General features: G+C 33.3%; 2 protein-coding genes across 3 annotated transcripts in view; one reads left to right on the top strand and one right to left on the bottom strand.

The window, feature by feature from the left end:
- Positions 1 to 22,599, top strand: part of LOC132752698 (uncharacterized) — a 109,014-nt gene that overhangs the window by 59,210 nt on the left and 27,205 nt on the right. The window lies entirely within an intron of this gene.
- On the bottom strand, positions 269 to 10,234 carry LOC132752694 (uncharacterized). Its single transcript, XM_060743056.1, has 11 exons — positions 10,123 to 10,234; positions 9,376 to 9,436; positions 7,379 to 8,614; positions 6,846 to 7,031; positions 5,244 to 5,323; positions 4,565 to 4,636; positions 4,012 to 4,099; positions 1,905 to 2,011; positions 1,207 to 1,278; positions 649 to 781; positions 269 to 357 (listed from the first exon to the last, which is right to left on the bottom strand). The coding sequence occupies exons 1-11, from the start codon at positions 10,147 to 10,149 to the stop codon at positions 353 to 355; spliced, it is 2,067 nt and encodes a 688-aa protein (XP_060599039.1). The 5' UTR covers positions 10,150 to 10,234; the 3' UTR covers positions 269 to 352.

Raw genomic sequence — 22,599 nt, 5'->3', positions numbered from 1 at the left:
ACGGATGGAAAGAAAACGATGTTTTTCGATTTTGGATACTTAACAAAGTGGCTTTTGCACGGCCAATTGCAATGACTCTCTTTGGTGAACCAAATATATTTATATATATATAAATGTTATTGCTAAACACTTTATAAGCAGATCGAAGTGGTTCTGTAAGGCAAAGAAAACTCAACTTGGTGGACTTGGTGTTCGTCTTATCCGTTTGTGCAAAGGTCTTTGATATGCACAAAAAATCACTGTCTTACAATTATATATCAGTAAACCATTTTCTTGTTACATTTTATTTAAGTCGACACTCAACCACTAACAGTAAGACAAATCGATGGCAAGTTAATTGCAAAATGCTCTGTTAACCTACAAAATAAACAAAATAGGTTATTAAAAGTAGATACTATCAAAAGTTACAAACTTAAATTTTCTATAAAAGACAACTTTAGATACCCTTATTAAATTAAATACTTTCCAATTTCAATACAATTATGTGAAATCAGTGAATAATTAACTAAATATTGTACAAGATAGACAAAATAAGGTTACTTTCTGAATTTTGATCTTTAAAATGATATATTCATCTTTCGGTTATTTGCCTTTTAAATTTCTAAAGAGTAAGATTGAACTGTGTGTAATGTTTTGAACAAAATGTACCAATAAGTCCTGGACTGTAATGATGCGTGCAATTTTGGTTGCAGAAATCAGTGGAGCAGCAATGTGTACAAACTGGAGCGTGGCGAGCTGTCAACTTCCGGTCTAACACTGAGCGTTTCTTTGCTTCGCAAACCTGTGAGCAGAGGTGCAAAAATATAGCACTATGTTCACGTACATGTGATATTGAATAGAACGTCAAGTTAGCTGAAAACATCATTATTAAATGAGGCAGTGAAAATGCAAGATACTTACGTAAAGTGCTAAAATTAACTGCAAAACAGCAAGATTCTACAATATATATTTTGTAGTGGATGAGTCGATGAAAGAGGAGAATTTTTCTTAATTAATGAAATATGCAAATTAAAAGAAATATGCATTTTGTAATTCTTCTGGCAGATAGAACCATGTACAACCTCTTAACAAATGGTTGGTGTTTCTATGGGACAGTATGTTTTTTGACGTTACAGACTGGTGATGTTATTTATAACTTAAACTTTACGGTAGCTTACAAAAGTATCTAAAATATATGCAAGTATGATTGAGAAGAAAACGAATTACATGTGGACGTATACATCCCATAACGTAGTTGAAGTCATTGTTTCCCCATGCGTACTTCTCTATCATGCACACCTGAAAAAGGTTAAGACATCCGTTATAAGTATTAAAGCTATTATATGATTTACTTAGACTTAGGTCATAAATTTCTATTTGGCTTGGGTAAAGTTTTTACATTGATGATGTCATATTTCTCAATAGTCACCTTATTCCGGTTGACAGTAATTAATTGTTTGTCCAGCTAGACAGGCAAACGTATCGCCTTATAAATTATTTAAATTAGTTGCTGAGGAAAAAATTGGCCACGACAAAAATGTTTTTGGAAAAGCATAATTTTATGGAATGTATTTTAAACAAGCAAAATCAACAGTGGTCAGACTAATATTGTATCCCACAGTCGTAAGACAATGATGTCTGTTTATCAGGTGGTTGCATGAAATATAAACGAATTTCTTTATTCATTAACGGAAATATATTTCAAATTTTCAAAACTTAAAAGAAAGTAATAGGTTTTGTGTCAAAAAAGTTGTATTACATAAGAATTGAACCGTAATTATCTAATTTATAATATTAGCTTTGAACAATGTATCAATACAATTCTTGTAACATAATACAGCCATTTTATAAGATCTCGAAGTCATTTGAAGTCGTTTGAATAATATCCCATGAAATTTTGCTGAATAATATATACAAAACATTACCTGGTCGGATGGACACATTTGAACGGATGTGCATTTTTCATTCTCTCCGATATGTGAACAGTCGTAACAATACGGCCCACGAGTCCCTGAACTTATTGAACTTTGAGCTTAAAGATAAAACAAAGAATAAGTCTTGTTTAATAAACGTATCGTAGTAGTACAATTATGATCGTTATTTCTGTAGTACATTTAGGAAAATGTTCAGTATTCAAGTTATGCACTTGCGATTGTCGTCGTTACCTTCGAAGTATGTTTCGATTTTGGTCATTATTTAGATTACATTGATAAATAATTGATCTAATAAATCATAATGTTATTTGCATTTTAATTACTTTTTAATGACACTTTTGTTACTGCGATTACAAAACAAATTCAAGAGCCATGTTATCATGGCCATCCCTCGCCGAATGTGTTTGCCCTTTTGAAGAATATATATGTTGTAGAGCAGAATAATTCAATTTTAAGGGGTCTTTTGTTAATCAAAACTTATGGCTGGAGTGATTAAAGCTATTGAAACCTATATGAATACTGATGGCTGAAAATAACAAAGGACAATAACTGAAAAATAATGCAGGGTAGGCTATCATTCTTGTGTGCTGCACTCCTCCTCAATAAGATCTATCCACCTATGAAGTTTCAAGTTGATACCTCTAACACTTTTTGAGATAAGCTCCGAACAAAAAGTATGAAAAATATCAAAGGGCAATAACTCAAGAATTATTAAGGGAAGAGTTATCATTCTTGCACACAGCATTCCTCCTCAATAAGATATATCCACCTCTGAAGTTTCATGTTGACATCTCAAAGACTTTTTGAGTTATGCTCCACTCAGGTGAAAAATAATCAAGTATGAAAAATAACAAAGGGCAATAACTCAAAAATTATGAAGGGTAGAGTTATCATCCTTGTGCACTGCACACCTCCTAAGTGAGATCTATGTACCTATGAAGTTTCATGTAGATATCTCAAAGCCTTTTTTGAGTTATGCTCTGGACAAAAATTAAGTTTGAAAAATAACAAAGGGCAATAACTCAAACATTATGCAGGTAAATTATCATTCTTGTGCACTGCACTCCTCCTCAATATGATATATCCACCTATGAAGTTTCAAGTTGATACCTCTAACACTTTTTGAGATAAGCTCCGGACAAAAAGTATGAAAAATAACAAAGGGCATAACTCAAAAATTATGAAGGGGAAGAGTTATTATTCTTGCACACATCATTCCTCCTCAATAAGATCTATCTACCTCTGAAGTTTCATGTTGACATCTCAAAGACTTTTAAGTAATGCTCCACTCAGGGGAAAGATTAAGTATGAAACATAACAAAGGGCAATAACTAAAAAATTATAAAAAGTAGAGTTATCATTCTTGTGCACTGCACACCTCCTGACCTATGAAGTTTCATGTTGATATCTCAAAGGCTTTTTGAGTTATGCTCTGGACAAAAATTAAGTTTGAAAAATAACAAAGGGCAATAACTCAAAAATAATAAAGGGTGGAGTTATCATTCCTGTGCACTGCACTCCTTTTCAATATGATCTATCCACCTATGAAGTTTCAAGTTGATACATCAAATACTTTTTGAGATATGCTCCGGACAAAAATGTCGGACGGAAGGATGGACGGACGGTAGGACGTATGGTCGGACGGAAGTTCTCACAGGACAGTAATTATGTGGCTACTCAATTGTTCTCCCTATTGTTCTTTTTAGCCACACAAAAGAAAATAGCCACATAAAATCATTACGGAATGAATGACATCAAAGAGAAAGAACAGTTACCTATTGTCCCTCTAGCCACATAATTACTCTCCTGTGAGTGCAGACGGACGAATACTATTTCTATATCCCACACCGCCTTTCGGCGGGGGATAATAAGCATGGCCAAATTGTGAAGTACACGCAAAGTTATTTCTAACAATAAACAAGACAGGGGAGCAGAAACAAGAATTGTCGCCACTAGGAAAACTGGTTTCAAACTAGATACATTCCGATTTAGTTGTCCAAATCTTTCGGACATTAAATGTAGAATGAAGAACTCGGTTTCTGAAATGTATGTTAGCCAAGAATGGAAAAGAGCATTGAGTAGTGTAAAAACAGGCAACCTTCTTCTTCACAACCATCCATGTTACAGAAGTCTCTAGATTCACAACACTGTAGGCAGTCGTTTGTTCCACTCAATGGTTGACATCCCTGTCAACAGATGCAAAACAAATTTTCTGTCACCGCACAGACATGATTAAAAAAACTTTTGACATTAGAATAAGTTTTACAAACAACATATTTTAAAATCATGTAGAGTTCAAAAAAGGAAATTGTCTACAAGTCCTCATTTTTCATGATTATAGGGCAAAACAAGAATTGAGGATTTTATCAAGGCTCCCTTAATATGTATACGCCTAGATACACGTGTCATTGTATTTATACATCAAGATGTACCTACCGTTAAATAATAAAGTCACATGTACATACCTCCTTATTGATAGGCCCGGGTGTATATTATTACTGAGTAATACAATATTATGCACCTAACCTATATTCTTATATTCAGACGTACCTTCTTTTTTACACACCATACGCTTATCATCAATATATACCTATTTTGATTATTAATACATCAAGATGAACCTATATACTTATTTGTACAGATGTACATACCCCCTTGTCTATACATCCAGACCTGAACATTTTTTGCCCATGAGGTTTTGTGTAGCTCTCAACGTAACAAACCTAGGTGTAACAGAAATTTTAAAAGATATTGTTTATTTCAATAAATATGTACTGATAAAAGTACAAAACGGAATAATTTCTTAGAAATAGTATAATGAGACATGATGAAATGAACTCTTGTGATGAAGACAATCCTCGCAATCGGTGTCGTAATAAGTATTTGTTCAGTTATTTAATACAGCTTGCAAAATTAAAGTGCATGCAAAACTTAAAGAATTTCGTGCAACAGAATATTCACTTTTTATTCATATCTCGTTATCAGGAATGAGCCATACGATTTAAATTTTACCTAACTAAATGTATTGTAATGTAAAGGATTGATATTTGCTTTATTTGTATTGATAAATAATTTATCTATCATTATTTATTTTATAATCATTATTTATCTGATGCTGTCCTATTAAGGTAAGCAGACAAAGCCGGTGCCAAAGGCATTAACGCTAATTAACGTTCATCTCTACAATCCATGAAGAGACTCAATCACACCGAAGCTGTAGCATTTTATACCTGTTTGGCCAACTGAAAGGTTTCAATGTTATCTATTTCGATCGGTGGTATAGTTAAAACACCACTGAAGCTATCGTTAAAAATAAATGTAATGTTTTACCTCATTTCCTGAGCACCTGCTTACTTTGTCACAATATCTTAGATGTGGAATGTCACGACAGTCAAAACACTGGATTCCGCCTAAAAAAGAAACAATTCGAAATTAAACATCATAATTATAATACAAATACCGTTATTGAAAGACAAATGTGTATACATTATTATCTAATGAATGATTTACATTCATGAAGGCAATTCAAAATTCAAACGACGACTTTATATTTGTTGCTGTTAATGTTACCATTTCCTGGCTTTACCTTAAGAATAATTACACAAATTACAAATATACTATTCAACGTTTGCTTAGCACCAAAGTTTAAGTGTGAGTATTTTCGGCAATGAATTTGAATTTCAATCGCATGTTTAATCAGTTTTATCGAAGAATAATCTGACTCAATAGCATGTGTGTGGTCAATTACTCGAAATAACTGCGTGACAAATACATCTCATGCAAACTATTAGGTTTCTAACCATTCTTGCACCAGCATCGTCTCAAGCTCCTAGATGTTTCTGGGTTGTACCTGTTAAGCCGATAACCGTACATGTGATCCATAAGATTTAGGTCATAGACTGTGCCAGTCAAGGCGCTCTGCTAGTAGTCCCGGACAATCCGCATTATCGTCCATTAAAATGAGGTGATCGTTCGTCCACTGCTGCGGTATACAGTCTAATCTGTGTATCTTACATATCGTGTATGCTTTGCTAACCAGTCTTTATTTAGCACGACAAGGTCAGTCCGTCTGTCCCAGCTGATACCACCCACACCATAACTGATCCCAACATCCACCACGTAGCGATCGTGCTCAGCAATATGTTTTTATCGAAGATTCTCCTCGTGAAACCTTCAATGCACCATTGAGTACAAAAAATTGGCCTCAGAAAATTTTAAAAGGTCATTACAAAGATGAGTTTCTATTGCAAACCATCCTCGATGATGGACGGTATAATCAAGAACATGTCTTGAATTGCTGTATTTGCCTTTGTCTACCTCCCCAATACCTCATCACTGGTGTATCATATTGCTGATATATTGCCCAGTTCTGGTGAAAATGGTTTGGTGCCATACCAACCTCAAAGCGTGTGCCCCCTGATCCAGGATCCTTCATGCCTCCACATCTCTGCCTCACTCATGGACCGTGATATTATGCAATTGATAACGTTTGCCATGTCAAAGTGACCAATATAATAATGTCTGACCTTTGAATGACCATGAATTTGTAACATAGGTTTATAAGGACAATTATTTGTCTCTGCCCAAACTAAAAAACACCCGAAAACGAGTATGTATTGAGTTTTCTCATCAAACTAATATGCAAAATAAATAACTGAATCCTTCTTCTAATGTTCATAATATAGTTAGAAACGTTTGGTGCTGAGCAAAATTTGAATAGTACTCTTTGCACGGAATGGCACTGACGTTTGTCCTTAGAAGTTTTGGAAGTTTCATGACAACTGATTTAAAATTTCAACACTTCGTGTTATATGTTGAATGTTTCTTTAAGGCATGTTTCAGTATCGTCCAAAAAAAGGCTCAGTCAAACCGAGCGTCTGCAATATTTTAATAATGCCGTTTTGAATGTTCTTTAGGAACTCTTATTATCACCTGTGCTTTGTGTAGTATTATAAGTAATTTGTGTTTTCGATGTTGTTGTTGCAAAAACCGCTGTTGTTGTCATCGTCGTCGTCGTTGGCTTTGTTGTCGGAGGTGAGGTCGTTGTAGTAGTTGTTGTTGTTGTTGTTGTCGTCGTCGTCGTAGTTGTTGTTGACGTGGTTGTTGGAATTTGACAAACTAAAAGAAATCGAACGCTTTAATCAGTTTCATTTAAAAGTAACAATGCATTCTTAATTTGTATAGCTTTAGTTACAACGTAATGTGTGCAGAAATATTTCGAACATTGGGCGATTACTTTAAGTGTTTTATCATACACAGAAAATCTAGCATTTTCTAGCATTTATCTTAGCAAATATAAAGAAAGAGTAAAACTTTATAATGATGAAAGAGGAGATATGTTTCCAAACTAATAGTTGACATAAACCAACTCAGAAGCAAAATGACTGAGGAATTTAGTCTTTATAGAAAAGGAAACATTACTGTAAAAACTACAAGCGATACCATATATTATACATTTTACTTACCTTGATCTTTCAGGGCAAACTGTAAAGGATATCCATAGGCAGCAGCAGTTCCTGGTAAACTGTAGATAGTTGCACCAAATGGCTTCCCGGATGCGTGGCGTAATGTATGGAAACTGCCAAAGACTTTATAAGTCATGTTGATGTAGTAAACATTGAAGTCATCCATGGGTGGAGGTACAGACATAATGTGACTATGTGCTTGAATGTACGAGTTACTTCCGTCCAGAAATATTTCGGAAATGTCTGTAGTACGAGCGGTAATAACAAGTGTGACCGGCCATGGTATAGTATTCATTTTATCAAAATCTGTCACAAATTCGTAAGAGTTTTGAAATTGTGATACTGCTTGAACTGTCGTCATGAACGGGTCCCCATCCATATCATCATCATCATAACCATATTGTATTACACTGATAGCTTTATCAGCTTTAATCACAGTTGTATCAGACGCCATGTTTTCAAAATGCTTTGAGGTAATTACAGTAGATCCGGTGATGTTACCGTTGTGACGTGTTATTGATGTATTGTACTCAGTACCATAAATACGATACATACTATACTTTCTAGGATAAATGTGTGGAACAATATAGGTCTTCGCCCAAAACTCGGTTGGAATCATCTGTTCCACGATGTATTGATAATCTCCTGTGCCATGGGGCACTTGGCTAGCGCTAGACGCTGAGAAGACGGATATAGGTTTATCACTAGAAATCACTGAATCGCTCAGGTCACGTGAGTTCTTGTAAATATATGTGTCGAATTCGTTCAATGTTAAAGAACTATTGCTATATCCGTTATAGTATATTTTCTTAGACAGTTGGATTCTTGTATTATTTTCAACAACTGCTATTACAAATTCGCTAGGTGTATTGGATGTGTACGGTGTGTAAGATGAAATAACATATCTTGTACCTAAGGCGTTAACCGGAAGTGCAAGAAAACCTTCCACTGCATCATTGGAACTGTGTGGTAAAACATGTACAGCGCATGCATGGTCACAACTTATTTTTATTCCTTTTCTATCGGTCAAGGACGATGAAGAAGAAACTTGCATTATTCTGTAGGACAAGTTAACTTGGATATAACTTTCAAAGGTGTAGGTTTGAACAAAATGTACATCCGGTGCTTTGATGGTGCATTTTGTCTTGTTTACAGCAGAGGTTATGTGAAAAACAATTTTATCTGGTCTGGTGCTACTTTCTGGCACCGCAATCATGAAGTGCTTTCCGGTTGAAGCTTTTGAAATAGAAAATAAGATTTTATTGATCATTGTCTCATAATAACCATTCACATACTAAAAAAGCTTTCCAGTACATATTGAATGACATTAAGAATTACTTCAAATAGTGTTGGCATCAAGTATTCGATGAGTGTTTTATTCTATGGTATGATTCAGGTACACATATTTTTTATAATTGATTTTGTTGACCGTTTAAAAGAAATATTCGAAAATAATTTTAAAATAAAGATGCTTGATTTATAATATCTACATTCATTTTTGTAAAATAACAAATTGAGTTACATTATAAATGGGATCTAATTTTGTTACAAAGTTACATGTCTGATATTGCTTAAATAACGTGCATTTAAAAGGAGTGAATCTGTCAACTTAAAGATCCTGTATGTTGTACTAACTGTTGTTACCACACTTAAGGGAAATTTTATTTATGTTTATAATTATGCTTCTAAAACAATTTTCAAACATCGAAGAATATGTAAAATACGTACAGCAAATATTTGTCCACATTGTATGTAATCATTAAAGTATACGCATTCATTTCCTATTGAAAAATTTGACTTGGACTTTATAGTAAATGAATTTCAAATTACCTCCCTTTATTAACATAAAAATGTAAATTAGGTAATATCTTTTTTACAAATAATGCTTTTTGGAACCTACATTATTGATAAGTCTTTATTTGAGCATAATATTTTTTTATATAAAACCATAAAAAATGTGTTACAGGATGTGTTTAAGGTGGTATTTGTTTACTTACATGTACTCGTACAATTTCTGTCTGTTTGTCCATTAACCAAAGAAACAACTGCTGCGAACAGCTGAGATACGAAAAATATTTATTTCACTTATTCTAACATTCAGTAGTATTTAACGTTTTCGTAATCTAGCTATCTAGCAGTTTGAGCATGCCCAAACCTCAATTTATATTAAAAATATAATCTAAAACAGCCTTTTGAAATATAAAGTAACTTACTGGAGAATTTAAAATCATGTTATAATAAAGTCAAAAACCAATAATTGTTTCGAAATCATTTTGTCATTTATTCATTTTTTTAGTATTATTATGTTTTCATTGATTCATTTTTGTTCATTCTTATGTATGGTTTGATACAAATTTTGACACTAAAACATTCAGTTAAGACTTTCCTTAACCCTTACAACGCTCAATATCTCAAGCTGGAAATCACATTACCATTTATCAATTGTAGGCAAAATGTCAGAGTATAGGTACCGCCTGAAAAGCGAACATGGTCAGATGGCTTGGATGTGCCGTTGTTCTTGGTCAGAACTGGTCGCATGGGTAGAAGACTCAGTTGCCGACAGAAGGGTAAAGGATAAATATACAAGTACTTCAAATATAAAATAGATAATTGTCTTAACAAAGAGGGAAAATTAAAGAGTCCTGTAAGATGTTGTACTTAAGAAAGTATTAAATATTCTTTAAATACTGACGTAAATTTTAAAACTAAATGCCGACATCAGTTTAAATTAGGACATTACTTACAAATAATTTTACTATCAAATAGTCCATTGTCCTGGATTGTTTTCACTTAGTTTAATAAATGAAATATTTAGCTTTTGTCAAAGATAAAAAAGAGATAACGGAAACGTTGGTAGGTCATTCGGAACGTTTTGGTCATATGAACTGTGATTACGCAATTGATAAAACTTAAGTACTACCAAACTTAAATGTGTGTTCTTCGGAAGTTTGATCAGCGTTGAAATATGTGTCACTTAAAATATCTACTTAAAGGGGACTACAATGAGGCTCTTAGACATAATCGTATCGGGAATATTTTTCGTGATTTTTACAATGTCGTAGGTCTATAAAAAATATCTTCTGTACAGAAATTTTGAGACGATCGCTCACCCTCTTTTTTCCAAAATAACCATTTTCATTATTAGTCTAAAAATGAAAGCGTTTTAAATGCTTTTAACTAATATTGTAGTTAGCTTGATTTCAGAATCGTTTTTAATAACGATTGTCAATTTCGTTCAATATGTGTAAGGTTTTCGAATCTTATATTTAAGGCTTTTGACCTGGGTTGATCTCAGAACGCAATTATGTTCGTGTAACGAATTGCATCTTGAGTGTAATAGTGAGCCAAAACATTATGATTGAAAGGTCCTCTTCTGTTCCATTTACATAACTATATAACTTATATAACTAAATACGTTCTCTTTAAGATAGAAATTTTAAAAGGATCAACATTTTATGAACATTGCCAGATTTATGTATTTTACGAAGGATTTGTGTGGACTATTTCAAACTTGTAAATTTTATCAATTCAGTCTTTAAAAAAGTGTTCAAAAGTAGTGTAACAAAAACAAAATTTTCGTCCAAGGCATTGAGAAATGATTCATTGATTGGAACCATAATTAAAGTTCTGAAAAAGGCAATTTGTGATTTTTTTTAACTTTTATTTTTATTAGGTAACATAGATTTCTCAAAAACCCGAGTGTATTGATAGCTCTGTCTATAATTAGGTTCGCATACAAATGTTAATTTTTATTTGCACAGTTGTTTGCATTCATCCTGTGAGGTACCTCTCCAAGAAATGAAATATCCTGATATAACCTAAATTATAAAAAAAAAGAAATCACACTTTGCATGCATTTTTGCTAAAAATCTGGAAACAAAGACCCTCGGAAGCATAAATCACAACAAAATTACAAGAGAATTGCAGGCTCGGTTTGATTGAGTCTGTACATGAGGGATAATGAATCCCGCACGACCCTAGCAGTGGTTGAGCGGAATTCAATGCTCAACACTAAATAGTGCTGTCATCAATGATCCAGAAGGACCAGAAAAAATATAACAACACTGAAAAGAAGTACGGGACAACTTTTTGCAGCTGCCACACAGCACTTGACACCTGCTCAAATAAATAAATTCATAACGCTACTTGCACTGTAGTTAGAAGATATTTTAAGCTTTACTTAAAGCAGTTTTCTGCTATTTATCAACTGATTGTCACTCTATCGTTTGTAGGTTGATGTTCAGAGGCAAATTCATTAGTTTCCAAAAAATAGATAAATACAGAATCCCTAAAGAAAGCCCAACACGGCAAAATTGAAAATGTTGCAGGCTCGGTTTGATTGAGCCTGTTCATGGACGGTACTGGAAAGTGCAAGTTACCGTCCACGCCCCCTAGCACCGGCTTAAGCAGAATTCAACATTTAAACATGAAAAAGTAAAATTTTGAATTTAGAAACATCCGCAGATGTGTTCATACGGTGGTTATCATGGAACCTTCAATGTGACACTTCCGTGCCATTCCATGAAAAGCGGCGTATGGTCCCCAAGTAATAAAAAGCGTGTGCCCTAAACGAGAAAACAATGGGCGGAACTAAATAAAATGGAATTTTGAAAGGGGATCAGAGGTTATGAAGCCTGCGTATCACAGATAAGACGTCAAAAGACAAATTTAAAAAGCAGGCAACATATCCTAAGGGTGATTCAACATTATTCAAGTAGGAATATTGGAACCACCCAACTAGAAAATGCCGAAAAGTTGAAACTAAAAATACCACAAGCACAACAATAATGTCGTGCTGAACGATCTTCAAGGATCGAAAATATAACATCATTGATTAAATGTACGGGGAGACTTTTTACAGCCGCCACACGGCACAAATAACACGGATGTGATCATAAAATAGATTTTAGTCAAATTTTGAGAAGTAATCTTTATTTTACTCTAAATGAAACTAAAATGGCACATATTTCATTTTTTTTTTTTTTTGAAAATGGGACTTTAAAAGGAAATTTAATTAAAAGAAAAATAACATTTTTTTCAAGAAATGATAATAAAAAACTTTATTTTTAAATTAAATCATATTCACACATTTTGTCACAATCTTAACTCCTGTCATAAACAATACATGATATCAAACAGCATGCATTACCTGAACAATTGATTGAATTTAATGATGGGTGTATCATTGAATGTAATACCATGCGAAGACCATTGACCATTCAAAATAACCAGCAGTTAAAACTTCAACTCCTGCGACCATATACATATATAATATTTATTCATATATATTTGAATCAAAACAGAAATGTTGTTGTTGCCTGGGGCATAATATAACAGGGGAAAAACTACCGACCCAAATGGCGGCCGGTGCGTGCGCCTGATAAGACGAAAAGATAAGAGGCGCTAATCTCCAATTGCCTGTGTTTAAGTTGATTCCTATAATTTTAGGAACAATCTATTGTTTGTGTTTTCAATGATTATTTTCCCCACAGATTATGTTTTTATGTTGTATCATCACTTTTTTCAAATGTGGATCAAGAAACCCTTATATAATTGGGTTAATCACGTGGTTGATAAAACACAGTCGAATAAAGAAGAAATAAACTGTTTTCCATTCTGCACTCATGTCCTTTAAAATATTTTGGCTATTAATGATAAAAGTGTCAAGAAAAAAATAGTTGTAATGATAAATGTCACAGTTAGTATTACCATTATCTTTGTCTTTCTGCGCACCCGCAAACCAACAGATCGCTTCCGCCTAGACTTTGTCCTATTCTATTCAACGACACATTACCAGCTTTGGAACCTACAACGGGCACGGTAAGAGTCGCTACATGACTTGTAAATTCTTTTTCCTCGTCTGTTGTAAGTCCTCCATCTGACGAGATATAATTATACATAGCTTTCTTTGGTTTGTTGTCAACGCCAGACGAATATCCGGCATCACTAGTTTCTTGTCTTGGACTAAGCTCGATGTCATTCTTCATGTTGACATCCGAAGAAGCACCGGTCTGGTTTGAAGAAATGGTAACAATAATTTTAAAACTAGATTTCCCACAAATTCTTCGTTTTCCATCGACAGGTTTCTTTGCTACGAATAAGTACAAAACAAACATCAAAAAGAGGCAAGTAGATATAAAACAATCTACTATAAGTGAGTATTTTAACGGATGGTTCGTCCTTATATATTGCTCGTCCTTTTCACACCGTCACTGTAACTGTTTGATTCTTGTATTCGTGTTCGGCATTATGTATTCCCCAAAAGAAAGCAACCGGAAACGAAATGATGAACGATACAAAGTTAATGACACCACACAAAACTTTAGCGATCTTTGGTCGTATCTGCCATCAAAAAGGAGTATACACTTTTCTGTAGCGGTCTAGGGCGATGACGAGAAGACATAAAGCTTCTGCTGTAACCGTTAATATATTGCAAAAAGGACTTAATTTTGCAGGCTAATCTATACGAATAAATATACCAGTACATCTGCGTTACCATCTCTCCAGGCATTGTCGTCAAACTACTTGTAAAGTCCACAAACGCCATACAAAGCACGAAATACCGGAAGTTGCAGACATGATAGTGAAATAAGAACACGTAAATCACCAACAAATTTCCAAGAAATGCAACTACGACCTCTATTCCCACAAAGACGGTCACTGGTAAAACAGCTTCTTGAAAATCATCGTTTAATTCTTTTGCTGACTTTTCATTTATACTTACGTCATCCGGTTCCATGTCTTCTTTCTCAATACAATAAGCTTGTCCACTGGTTTAAACTCTGTTATCTTATAGTTTGTATCTTATTTATTTATGTAATAAAGTTGTTTATATGATATTGATTTATATTTTTGAGGTTGATAAATAATCCAGATTGACCTTCAATTAATTGTCTTAAATTTTTCTTCCGCTTTCAAATTTACAATTTGATTGTCAACAAGTGCAGAATCACGTATAGTATGTCAGCAATAATAACAACAACAAAGTACGTTATTATATGACCGAATTTGTGGGCGTGCTTGCGTGCGGATGGGTGTTTGGATGCTCGCGTGTGTGTGTGATTATGTTTGTTTTTTGTTGTTGTTTTTTTGTATGTCATATTCAACGTTAAAGTTTCGTTAAATTCGTTGAAATAAAATCAGTGGATTTCTAATTAGTAGTATTACAATACATGTTAAGCGTAAATGTGAGCTAACAGGTTGCTAAAACAGTACAAAATTAACAAGAGCTCTGCTGAGGCGGGCAATATAAGCCCGATGGAAAATTAACAAGAAGGAATCATGGTCAAAAATGTGCCTTAAAGAAAGATAACAAATTTATTGCTGTAAATGGTTCAGATTATGACTTTTGCAACATCTGTATAAAAGTTAAAATAAAAGTAATGCAGTCTATTTTTTTTCTTAGATAACAATAAGTAACAGAATATAATTGACTACGTTATAACTGGATTTCATTTTAATTTAAAGAAATCAGTTTTAGCAAGGTTAAAAATAGCTGATTGCCACTTGACCTGTGTTTGGTATAATTGCAGACTTTCATGCCAATAATAAACGCATTCATCTTATTACTTTTAAACTTATTTATGAAAATAAATAAGTTCGCGAACATCTTTATAAAAACAGGCATGATTCTTCTAATAATGAATTGAGTGTCATGAAAATCAAACATAACTTGAGTTGTGATATAATGTACTTGCATGAGTTAATATATACAAAATGATTGACCGCCGTATATAGCCATTCTGTCGAAATATTAAAAACCGCTGAAAAAGAAATATTTCCGTGCAATTAATAATGAGTTGATTAAAAGGAATATCACACTTTATCTGTTTTTTTTAGATATAACATACTTACATGCCAAATATAAACACAAAGATCACTGAAATCCTACAAAAGTTATGGTGCGGAAACCAATTGTCTACGGACAGACAGACGTACGAACAACATCATCTCATAATACCTTCTAAGGGTCTTCGGGCGAATATGTATTTTATGAGCGTTTTATACATAAACGAGAATCAATGAACAGAATTTATCAAAATGGAAAGAAGGGAGGAAAAAAGATTATAAAGCTATTGAATTGCAGACAATTGTCATTCATTCTTGTTTTATCATCATGTATATCGTTATTCTAGCTGTCCATGATTCAATTTAAGTCACGTAATTGCCTTTAACCCTCGCATCAGTTATTTCTCTTTGACATTTCAGAAATATTGCCACACACTATTGGTATAGTTACTCAATCTACTACAGGTTGATTGATTCATACTTGACTTTATAGGGTATAAAGATATATTATTTATCAACAGTAAAATTATTTTGTCTCCATACTCTCATGGTCAATTATCGAAAGAAATATGATGATGAGTTGGGTTTTTTGGTAATAACACGTCATGTAGATTTTAACATTTAGTCAAGTTTTTACCTCTATAATTGTCAATATTTGGCTGAATTCTATTAAGCATGGTAAATCGGCGGAAACGAAGCTGAGATGAATAGAGCATTGAAATGCTTCAAGCTGGATCCTTACAGCGACATGTTCAGAATATATTTGGCGTGACACAGAGCGTTGTGTCAAGATTCGAAATCTATTGCATTTGTGTATCGGAGGTCTGAAACGCTTTATCATTAAAACTCAAGACCAATTGTTTGTCATTCAATCTCGGTGCCACCGATTCCGTCAACAACGTTACGTGACTTGCAGAATGCTACCGGTGTGCGTACAAACGTGTGCATACGATTTTATGAACGATCATATGCAGGTGATGTAGGTAATAATTTCATTCTACCGAAAGTTGATTCTCTTGCACCCAGGGCCCACATCCAGTATCTTGGAATCTTGAACATCTTTACAATTGTCTCCCTGTCCTTGATCCCATTGAACACAAAACATTGTTCAATATCGTGTCCTCGTTTCTTCGACTTTCGGGACAAAGACACGACGACAAGATGACTTGATAAATTGACAAATTATCGCATCTTCGTCTTTAGCCTTTTTAGACGAGCACATTACGACATGCCAATACGAAGACGTCTACCCGGCGACACTATAATTCTTAAGACGAAGATCTCGTATCTTCGTGTCAACGCCCTCAAAAATCGAGGCATTTCGTGTTTTCGTGTCTTTGCCTTTGACATTTTGAGGGGCAAAGACACGAAAACACAAAATGGTAGAAATCAGCCACCATATTACTTCTTACAGTGTATCATTATATAATATGGAGTTCTCTTAGATTTAACATTTAACAAACGGTGAAAGGTTTCATTTACCTAAAAATTACATTTGATTATGAACGGTTTTAAACAGCTTAAAAGAAAATAAAAAAGGAACAACACTCTAAATGAAAAATTATTATATTCACGCATACTGTCATTTCAAACTACTGTAATATATCAGACATGATGACAAAAAGTGTGCATATCTAAATATCTGAACACTAAAGTCTGAATTCGTTATTTCATCCGTGTATTAAACAATTAAAGGTCACGCGATTTTCTTAATTGATTGAGCTTAATTATGATTTTATCAATGAATGCAAAAACATTGAAGATACATTATATGTAAATTTCAATCTTTATTTAAGATAAATTTGAATCAAACCAAAGTAATAATTAACCATGCGTCTAGGAACAAAGTCGTTTCATTAGGGAAAAATCTAATGACTGTGCTTTCAATGATTATTTTTTTCCAAAGATTTTGTTTTTATGTTGCATCATCACCTTTTTAAAATGTGGATCAAGAAACCCGTATAGAATTGGGTTCATCACGTGGTTGATAAAACACAGTCGAAAAAAGAAGAAATAAACTGCTTTCCATCCTGCACTCATGTCCTTCAAAATGTTTTTGGCTATAAATGATAAAAGTGTCATGTACAGAATAGTTGTAATAATGAATGTCACAGTTAATATTACCATTATCTTAGTTTTTCTGCGGACTTGCAAACCAACAGATCGCTTCCGCCTAGACTTTGTTCTATTCACCGACTCATGAACAGCTTTCGAACCTATTACGGGCACGCTAAGAGTTGCTACATGGCTCGTAGATTCTTCCTCGTCTGTTGTAAGACCTCCATCTGACGAGATATAATTAAACTTGGCTTTCTTTGGTTTGTTGTCAGCGCCTGACGAATATCCGGCATCACTAGTTTCTTGTCTTGAACTAAGCTCGATGTCATTCTTCATGTTGACATCCGAAGAAGCACCGGTCGTCTGAGTTGAAGAAATTGTTACAATAACTTTACATTTAGATTTACCACCAATGCTTCGTTTCCCAGCGACAAGTTTTCTTGCTACGAAAATGTACAAAACAAGCATCAAAAAGAGGCAAATTGATATGAAACAATCTACTGTAATTGAGTATTTTAACGGATGGTCCGTTCCAATATATTCCTCGTCCTTTTCACAAACCGTTACAAAGACTGTTTTATTCTTGCATTCGTGTTCGGCATTATGTATTCCCCAAAGGAAAGGAACCGGCAACGCAATGATAAACGACACAAGGTAAATGACACCACACAAAACTATAGCGATCTTTGGTCGTATCTGCCATCCAAAAGGAGTACACACTTTTCTGTAGCGGTCTAGGGCGATGATGAGAAGACATAAAGCTTCTGCTGTAACCGTGAACATGTTGAAAAAAGATTTGATCTTACATACTAATCTATACGGGTATATATACCAGTACATTTGAGTTACCATCTCTCCAGGCATTGTCGTTAAACTGCTGGTAAAGTCCACAAACGCCATACAAAGCACGAAATACCGGAAGTTGCAGACATGATAATGAAATAAGAACACATAAATCACCAGCAAGTTTCCTAAGAACCCAACTACAACCTCAATTCCCACAAAGACGGTCACTGGTAAAACAGCTTCTCGAAAATCATCGTTCAATTGCCTTGCTAGCTCTTCATTTGTGCTCATGTCATCCTGATCCATGTTTTCCTTTTTTCCTCTCTAAAAACAACAAATGTGTCCACTGGTTTATACTTTGCGATATAATTGCTTGAATCTTAATTGTTTACTAGCTCAATAGTTTATATAATATTGAACCATACTATTTCCGCTGATAATCAATCCTTACTGACCTTAATTTAATTATCTTAAATGTTTCTTCCGTTTTAAAATATACGCCTTTGTTATCAGCAAGAGCAGGCACACGTATATAATGTAAGTCATAATAACATAACCAAAAAAGTAAACACTGTACGACCATTGTATATTTAGGTGTATGTCTAGATATTTTGCATCTTTGTATGGTATGCAATTAAGTTGTATCAAAACACAGGAAATATTTCGTTTTGTTTACAAATGAGTGAGATATACGCCTTATATGGGCAAATTATATTATGTATTTAAGGAAGTTTAATTCAACATTGTAGACGCTGAAAATCTTTTTTTGTTAGTTTTAACATCGGTATATAAGAGTATACAATCTCTCAGTTTATGATAATTTTGAGAAAGGCATTTATCCAATGAAGGACTTGTTTCCCATCGAATTTGCTTTCGACCCATCCTTATCATCTATATAAAGCGTTTTATACATTTTTAAGCAATGGAAAAAGTTTAATAACAATTTTTTAACTAAATGAATGTGTCTTCATTGTACGGCTTAGAAATTATATTGTTTGAACACCACTCTGTCATATATTCATATCGGCAATCTTCAATTTTTTAAATTATGTTGTTGGTTTTGGTTTTTGTTTGTTGTTGTAGTTCTTTGTATTTTTCAGGTTGGACCAAAATATGTGCACCTCGAAAATGACATATTACCTTTAAATTTTTTGATATATTCATTTTTCATAAAAACAGAACACTAAAATTAGTAAGATTTGTGGCGATGCCAAGCGAATAAATTGCAATAAAAGTTCAATTTGGTCAAAATGTAATTATTTCGTACTTGCATGTAACGTGCTGGTCGTACTTGGATGTAATGTGCATGTCGTAATTTCAGGGCATATACTTTAAATTCACACATCTTCGACAAAAGTGTTAATTTACTTAAATATATATAAGTAGGTTTCTGGGAAAAGACAGAAAATAAATATCGTTCACTTTTTATACGTAACACTATAGTTTATATTGTGTATATGCTTTGTTCAAAAATAAGCACATGAACAATTGAATTTTAAATTTTGATAATGTAGTTTGATATAATAAAATGTCCCTGTAATTTACTTAAATTGTGACTTTAGTTGCTTTGATACTTAGTATGACAGAATTCATTTTTAATTGACATCTGGAAATGATACGTTTTGAAAACCAATAAACCTTAACATCAGTTTGTGTGTGCCTTAGAAATTCTATAATTTATATTTCTCAAATACTTTCTATACTTGGTATTTTGTCACAGTTTCCACATAATACTTATTTGTCATATACATAATTAAACTATCTTTTGCTTGTTTTTTGCTCTGTTTGCAAATGGTATATTTCACGAATTTGTATTTTGTATGAAAGTCAAAATACTACTTTGTTTACATTTTCTACCTTTACGACACATCAGTTTATGTTCAGCGCTACTTTTGTCTACTGCATATCTAACATGCTCTTAATCAAGTACTAAGAAAAATTATTATATGATCTAAATAAAGCTGCAGTCTCATTGGTCCAAACAGTAGTCAATGGAACTTTTTATAGAATTTTCCCAGTCTAAAAATATATTGAGACTCATATTCAATGACTATATATCGTAAGAGTGTTAATTACGCGTGCTTATTAAAACATAATTGTTGGGTTTGTTTTTATGGCATATTTCTCGATTAAAATATCACTACTTTACTTTTATAGTTAAAAATTACACCGCAATGATGAGTATAAGTATATTACTTTAGTATGCGCAGCGTTCGCATATTTGTTGCATGCCTAGCACGTGCGTCTTTTTCCCGCGCTTCAACGAAACGCTGTACAGTTGTATATGTAAGTTGTACATGTATAAGAATGCACTTTGTGTGATTGTTTTAAATTGTTATAGCCTCTTCATATAATAAAACAATTATTGACTAGTGTGCCATTGAATATCGCCTCGGTCAATATGTCATCTGCCGGTGAATATCACATCATATTCACTGGCACACTAGTCAATAATTGTATAATCAAACCCATTTGGCATTTCTAAAGTATTTCAAAATATGGATTTCTGAGGCATAATAATAATACCAGATCAACAAATTAATTATAATTGATCGTTAAATAACGCTACCAACATACAATTAAGCAAGACGCACACAACAGTAACACACGTTTACTTCTCCCGTTGTGTTACTGAAAAGAGAGGGGGAACAGCATAATATGATATATAAATTACTGATTAAATGATATTTTTCTATTATTTTTGATAACTTTATGTTACAACTATAAAAAACGTTTACTTTTTTATATAGATGTACGCTCATTTGTCTTATTAATGACAGCACCTTATTATTTTTTACGGAAAGTCCACACCGTTGCTAGGTGTCTGCACCGTTGTCGAGACGAAACAAAAAGTTGAAAGATTTCAACAAAATAACTTCACAGAAATTATGAGAAAACATGTATGTACTGTAATAAACAATTGTATTCACTTCAGTATAAGTACCTCTTGTTAAGAGATTGGCACAAGTATTTAACAATTCTCTCGGTTAAAATTTCAAGTGCATATATATATTTTTTTTCACCAAAGATTTTAGTAAATAATTATTATACATTGTATATCATATGTTACTTGGTGAGCATATTGATTTTATAGTGAATTTATTACTTTACTTATACTATTTTTTTACTATACATGCATAATTGGTATAAATATATAGGTTTTTTAATTGTTTCGGTATGAGTTTATTTATTTTGTTATTTCTTAATCTATTTAAATTATGTATGTATCCGCGGTCTATAGGTTAAGGTCGTTGACTTGAAATTACTTGTCCTTCACCACATTAGATTCGTTTTCCACCAAAGACTTTGGATTATTTCATGTTAAGAAGCTATCCATCTAGCTTATGGAAAATCGGTGGTTCTACTCAGGTGCACGTTGTGTCTGAAATAACACACGGAGGGGCACCGAGTTCTTCCTCCTTCATTAAAGCTTAAAAGTCGCCATATGACCTATTCTTTGCTGGTACGGCGAAAGAAACACCAACTAAAAGATCTATCAATGTATCAATTTATTTCGTTACTTATTTATTTATTTATTTATTTATTCATTCATTCATTCATTCATTCATTCATTCATTCATTCATTCATTCATTTATTCATTTATTTAGTAGAATTCAACGAAAACAGACTAGTAACAAATAATCTTACAAAGCGTCTGTGCTGACAGCAATGAAGACTGTGTGTTATCTCTACATGGTTTTATTTTTCACAGTACAACAATAAAGTTTGATTTCCTTCCTCGAAGTAATAAATAATGTCACCATATTTTGGTCGCGTGGTATTCTTTTGCAATGCGCACTGGATAAGAAGGCATGTAGACAGCCCGCATAGCGTTATCGGTTAGAGCTCGAGACTTGTTCCATTCCCGGGTTTAAATTTCTAATCAGTCTTTCGGATGAAACTTTAAATCGATGTCTCTTGTATGAGCGCTTTAAGATTAGGCACGCTAAAGAACCAGGAGCAGCTTCTGTATTGGAGCATCTTTCAGTTATAATCTGTATCTTGCACTATCCTCCAAAATCTAAAATGACTAATACTATTCTGGAAGACTCGCCAATACGGGTAACCGATGGCGTATATAAATATATGAATACACACACAAACGCACACACTAAGAAAGCATGTTGCCATTCAATACAGTAACGTAAATACGCGACTTATACACTTTCATTGTTTTTTCTTCCTTAATGTTGCAAATAGTAAAATTCATACACATAAACATACATATCTTTTTTAATATTTCAATAATTAAACGGTTTCAGATATTTTAAATATTTTACCATGAAATACAAAATCCCATAAACTATGTCTTTCTGTCCGAACATTTTTAAAGTTCCGGGTTTTATAAAAACTTTATTTCATGTTCAACCACATATTCTGTGTTTTAGCTTCATCATCACTTTTTTGAAATGAGGATCAAGAATTCCATATAGGATCGGATTTATAACATGATTTATAAAGTACAGCCGAAAAAAGAAGAAATAAACTGCTTTCAATCCACCACTCAAGTCTTTCAAAATGTTTTCAGCAATAAACGACAGAAGCGTCAAGTACAAAATAGTAGTTATGATGAATGAAACTGTTAGTA

This window comes from Ruditapes philippinarum, unplaced genomic scaffold, assembly GCF_026571515.1.
Source record: "Ruditapes philippinarum isolate M1 unplaced genomic scaffold, ASM2657151v2 ctg3878_1_1_1_1, whole genome shotgun sequence".
NCBI classification, from domain to species: Eukaryota; Metazoa; Mollusca; class Bivalvia; order Venerida; family Veneridae; genus Ruditapes; species Ruditapes philippinarum.
The sequence above is the reverse complement of the archived record's forward strand: the minus strand, read 5'-3'. Positions and strand labels throughout refer to the sequence as shown.

Bases quoted from the DNA above. Each gene is read 5' to 3' on its own strand.
- LOC132752694 (XM_060743056.1), bottom strand. From the start codon at position 10,149: ATGGACTATTTGATAGTAAAATTATTT. The intron at 9,437-10,122 runs GTAAGTAATGTC...TTCGTATCTCAG, and splicing joins ATTTGATAGTAAAATTATTT to CTGTTCGCAGCAGTTGTTTC. The intron at 782-1,206 runs GTAATTCGTTTT...CTCTGCTCACAG, and splicing joins TGGGATGTATACGTCCACAT to GTTTGCGAAGCAAAGAAACG.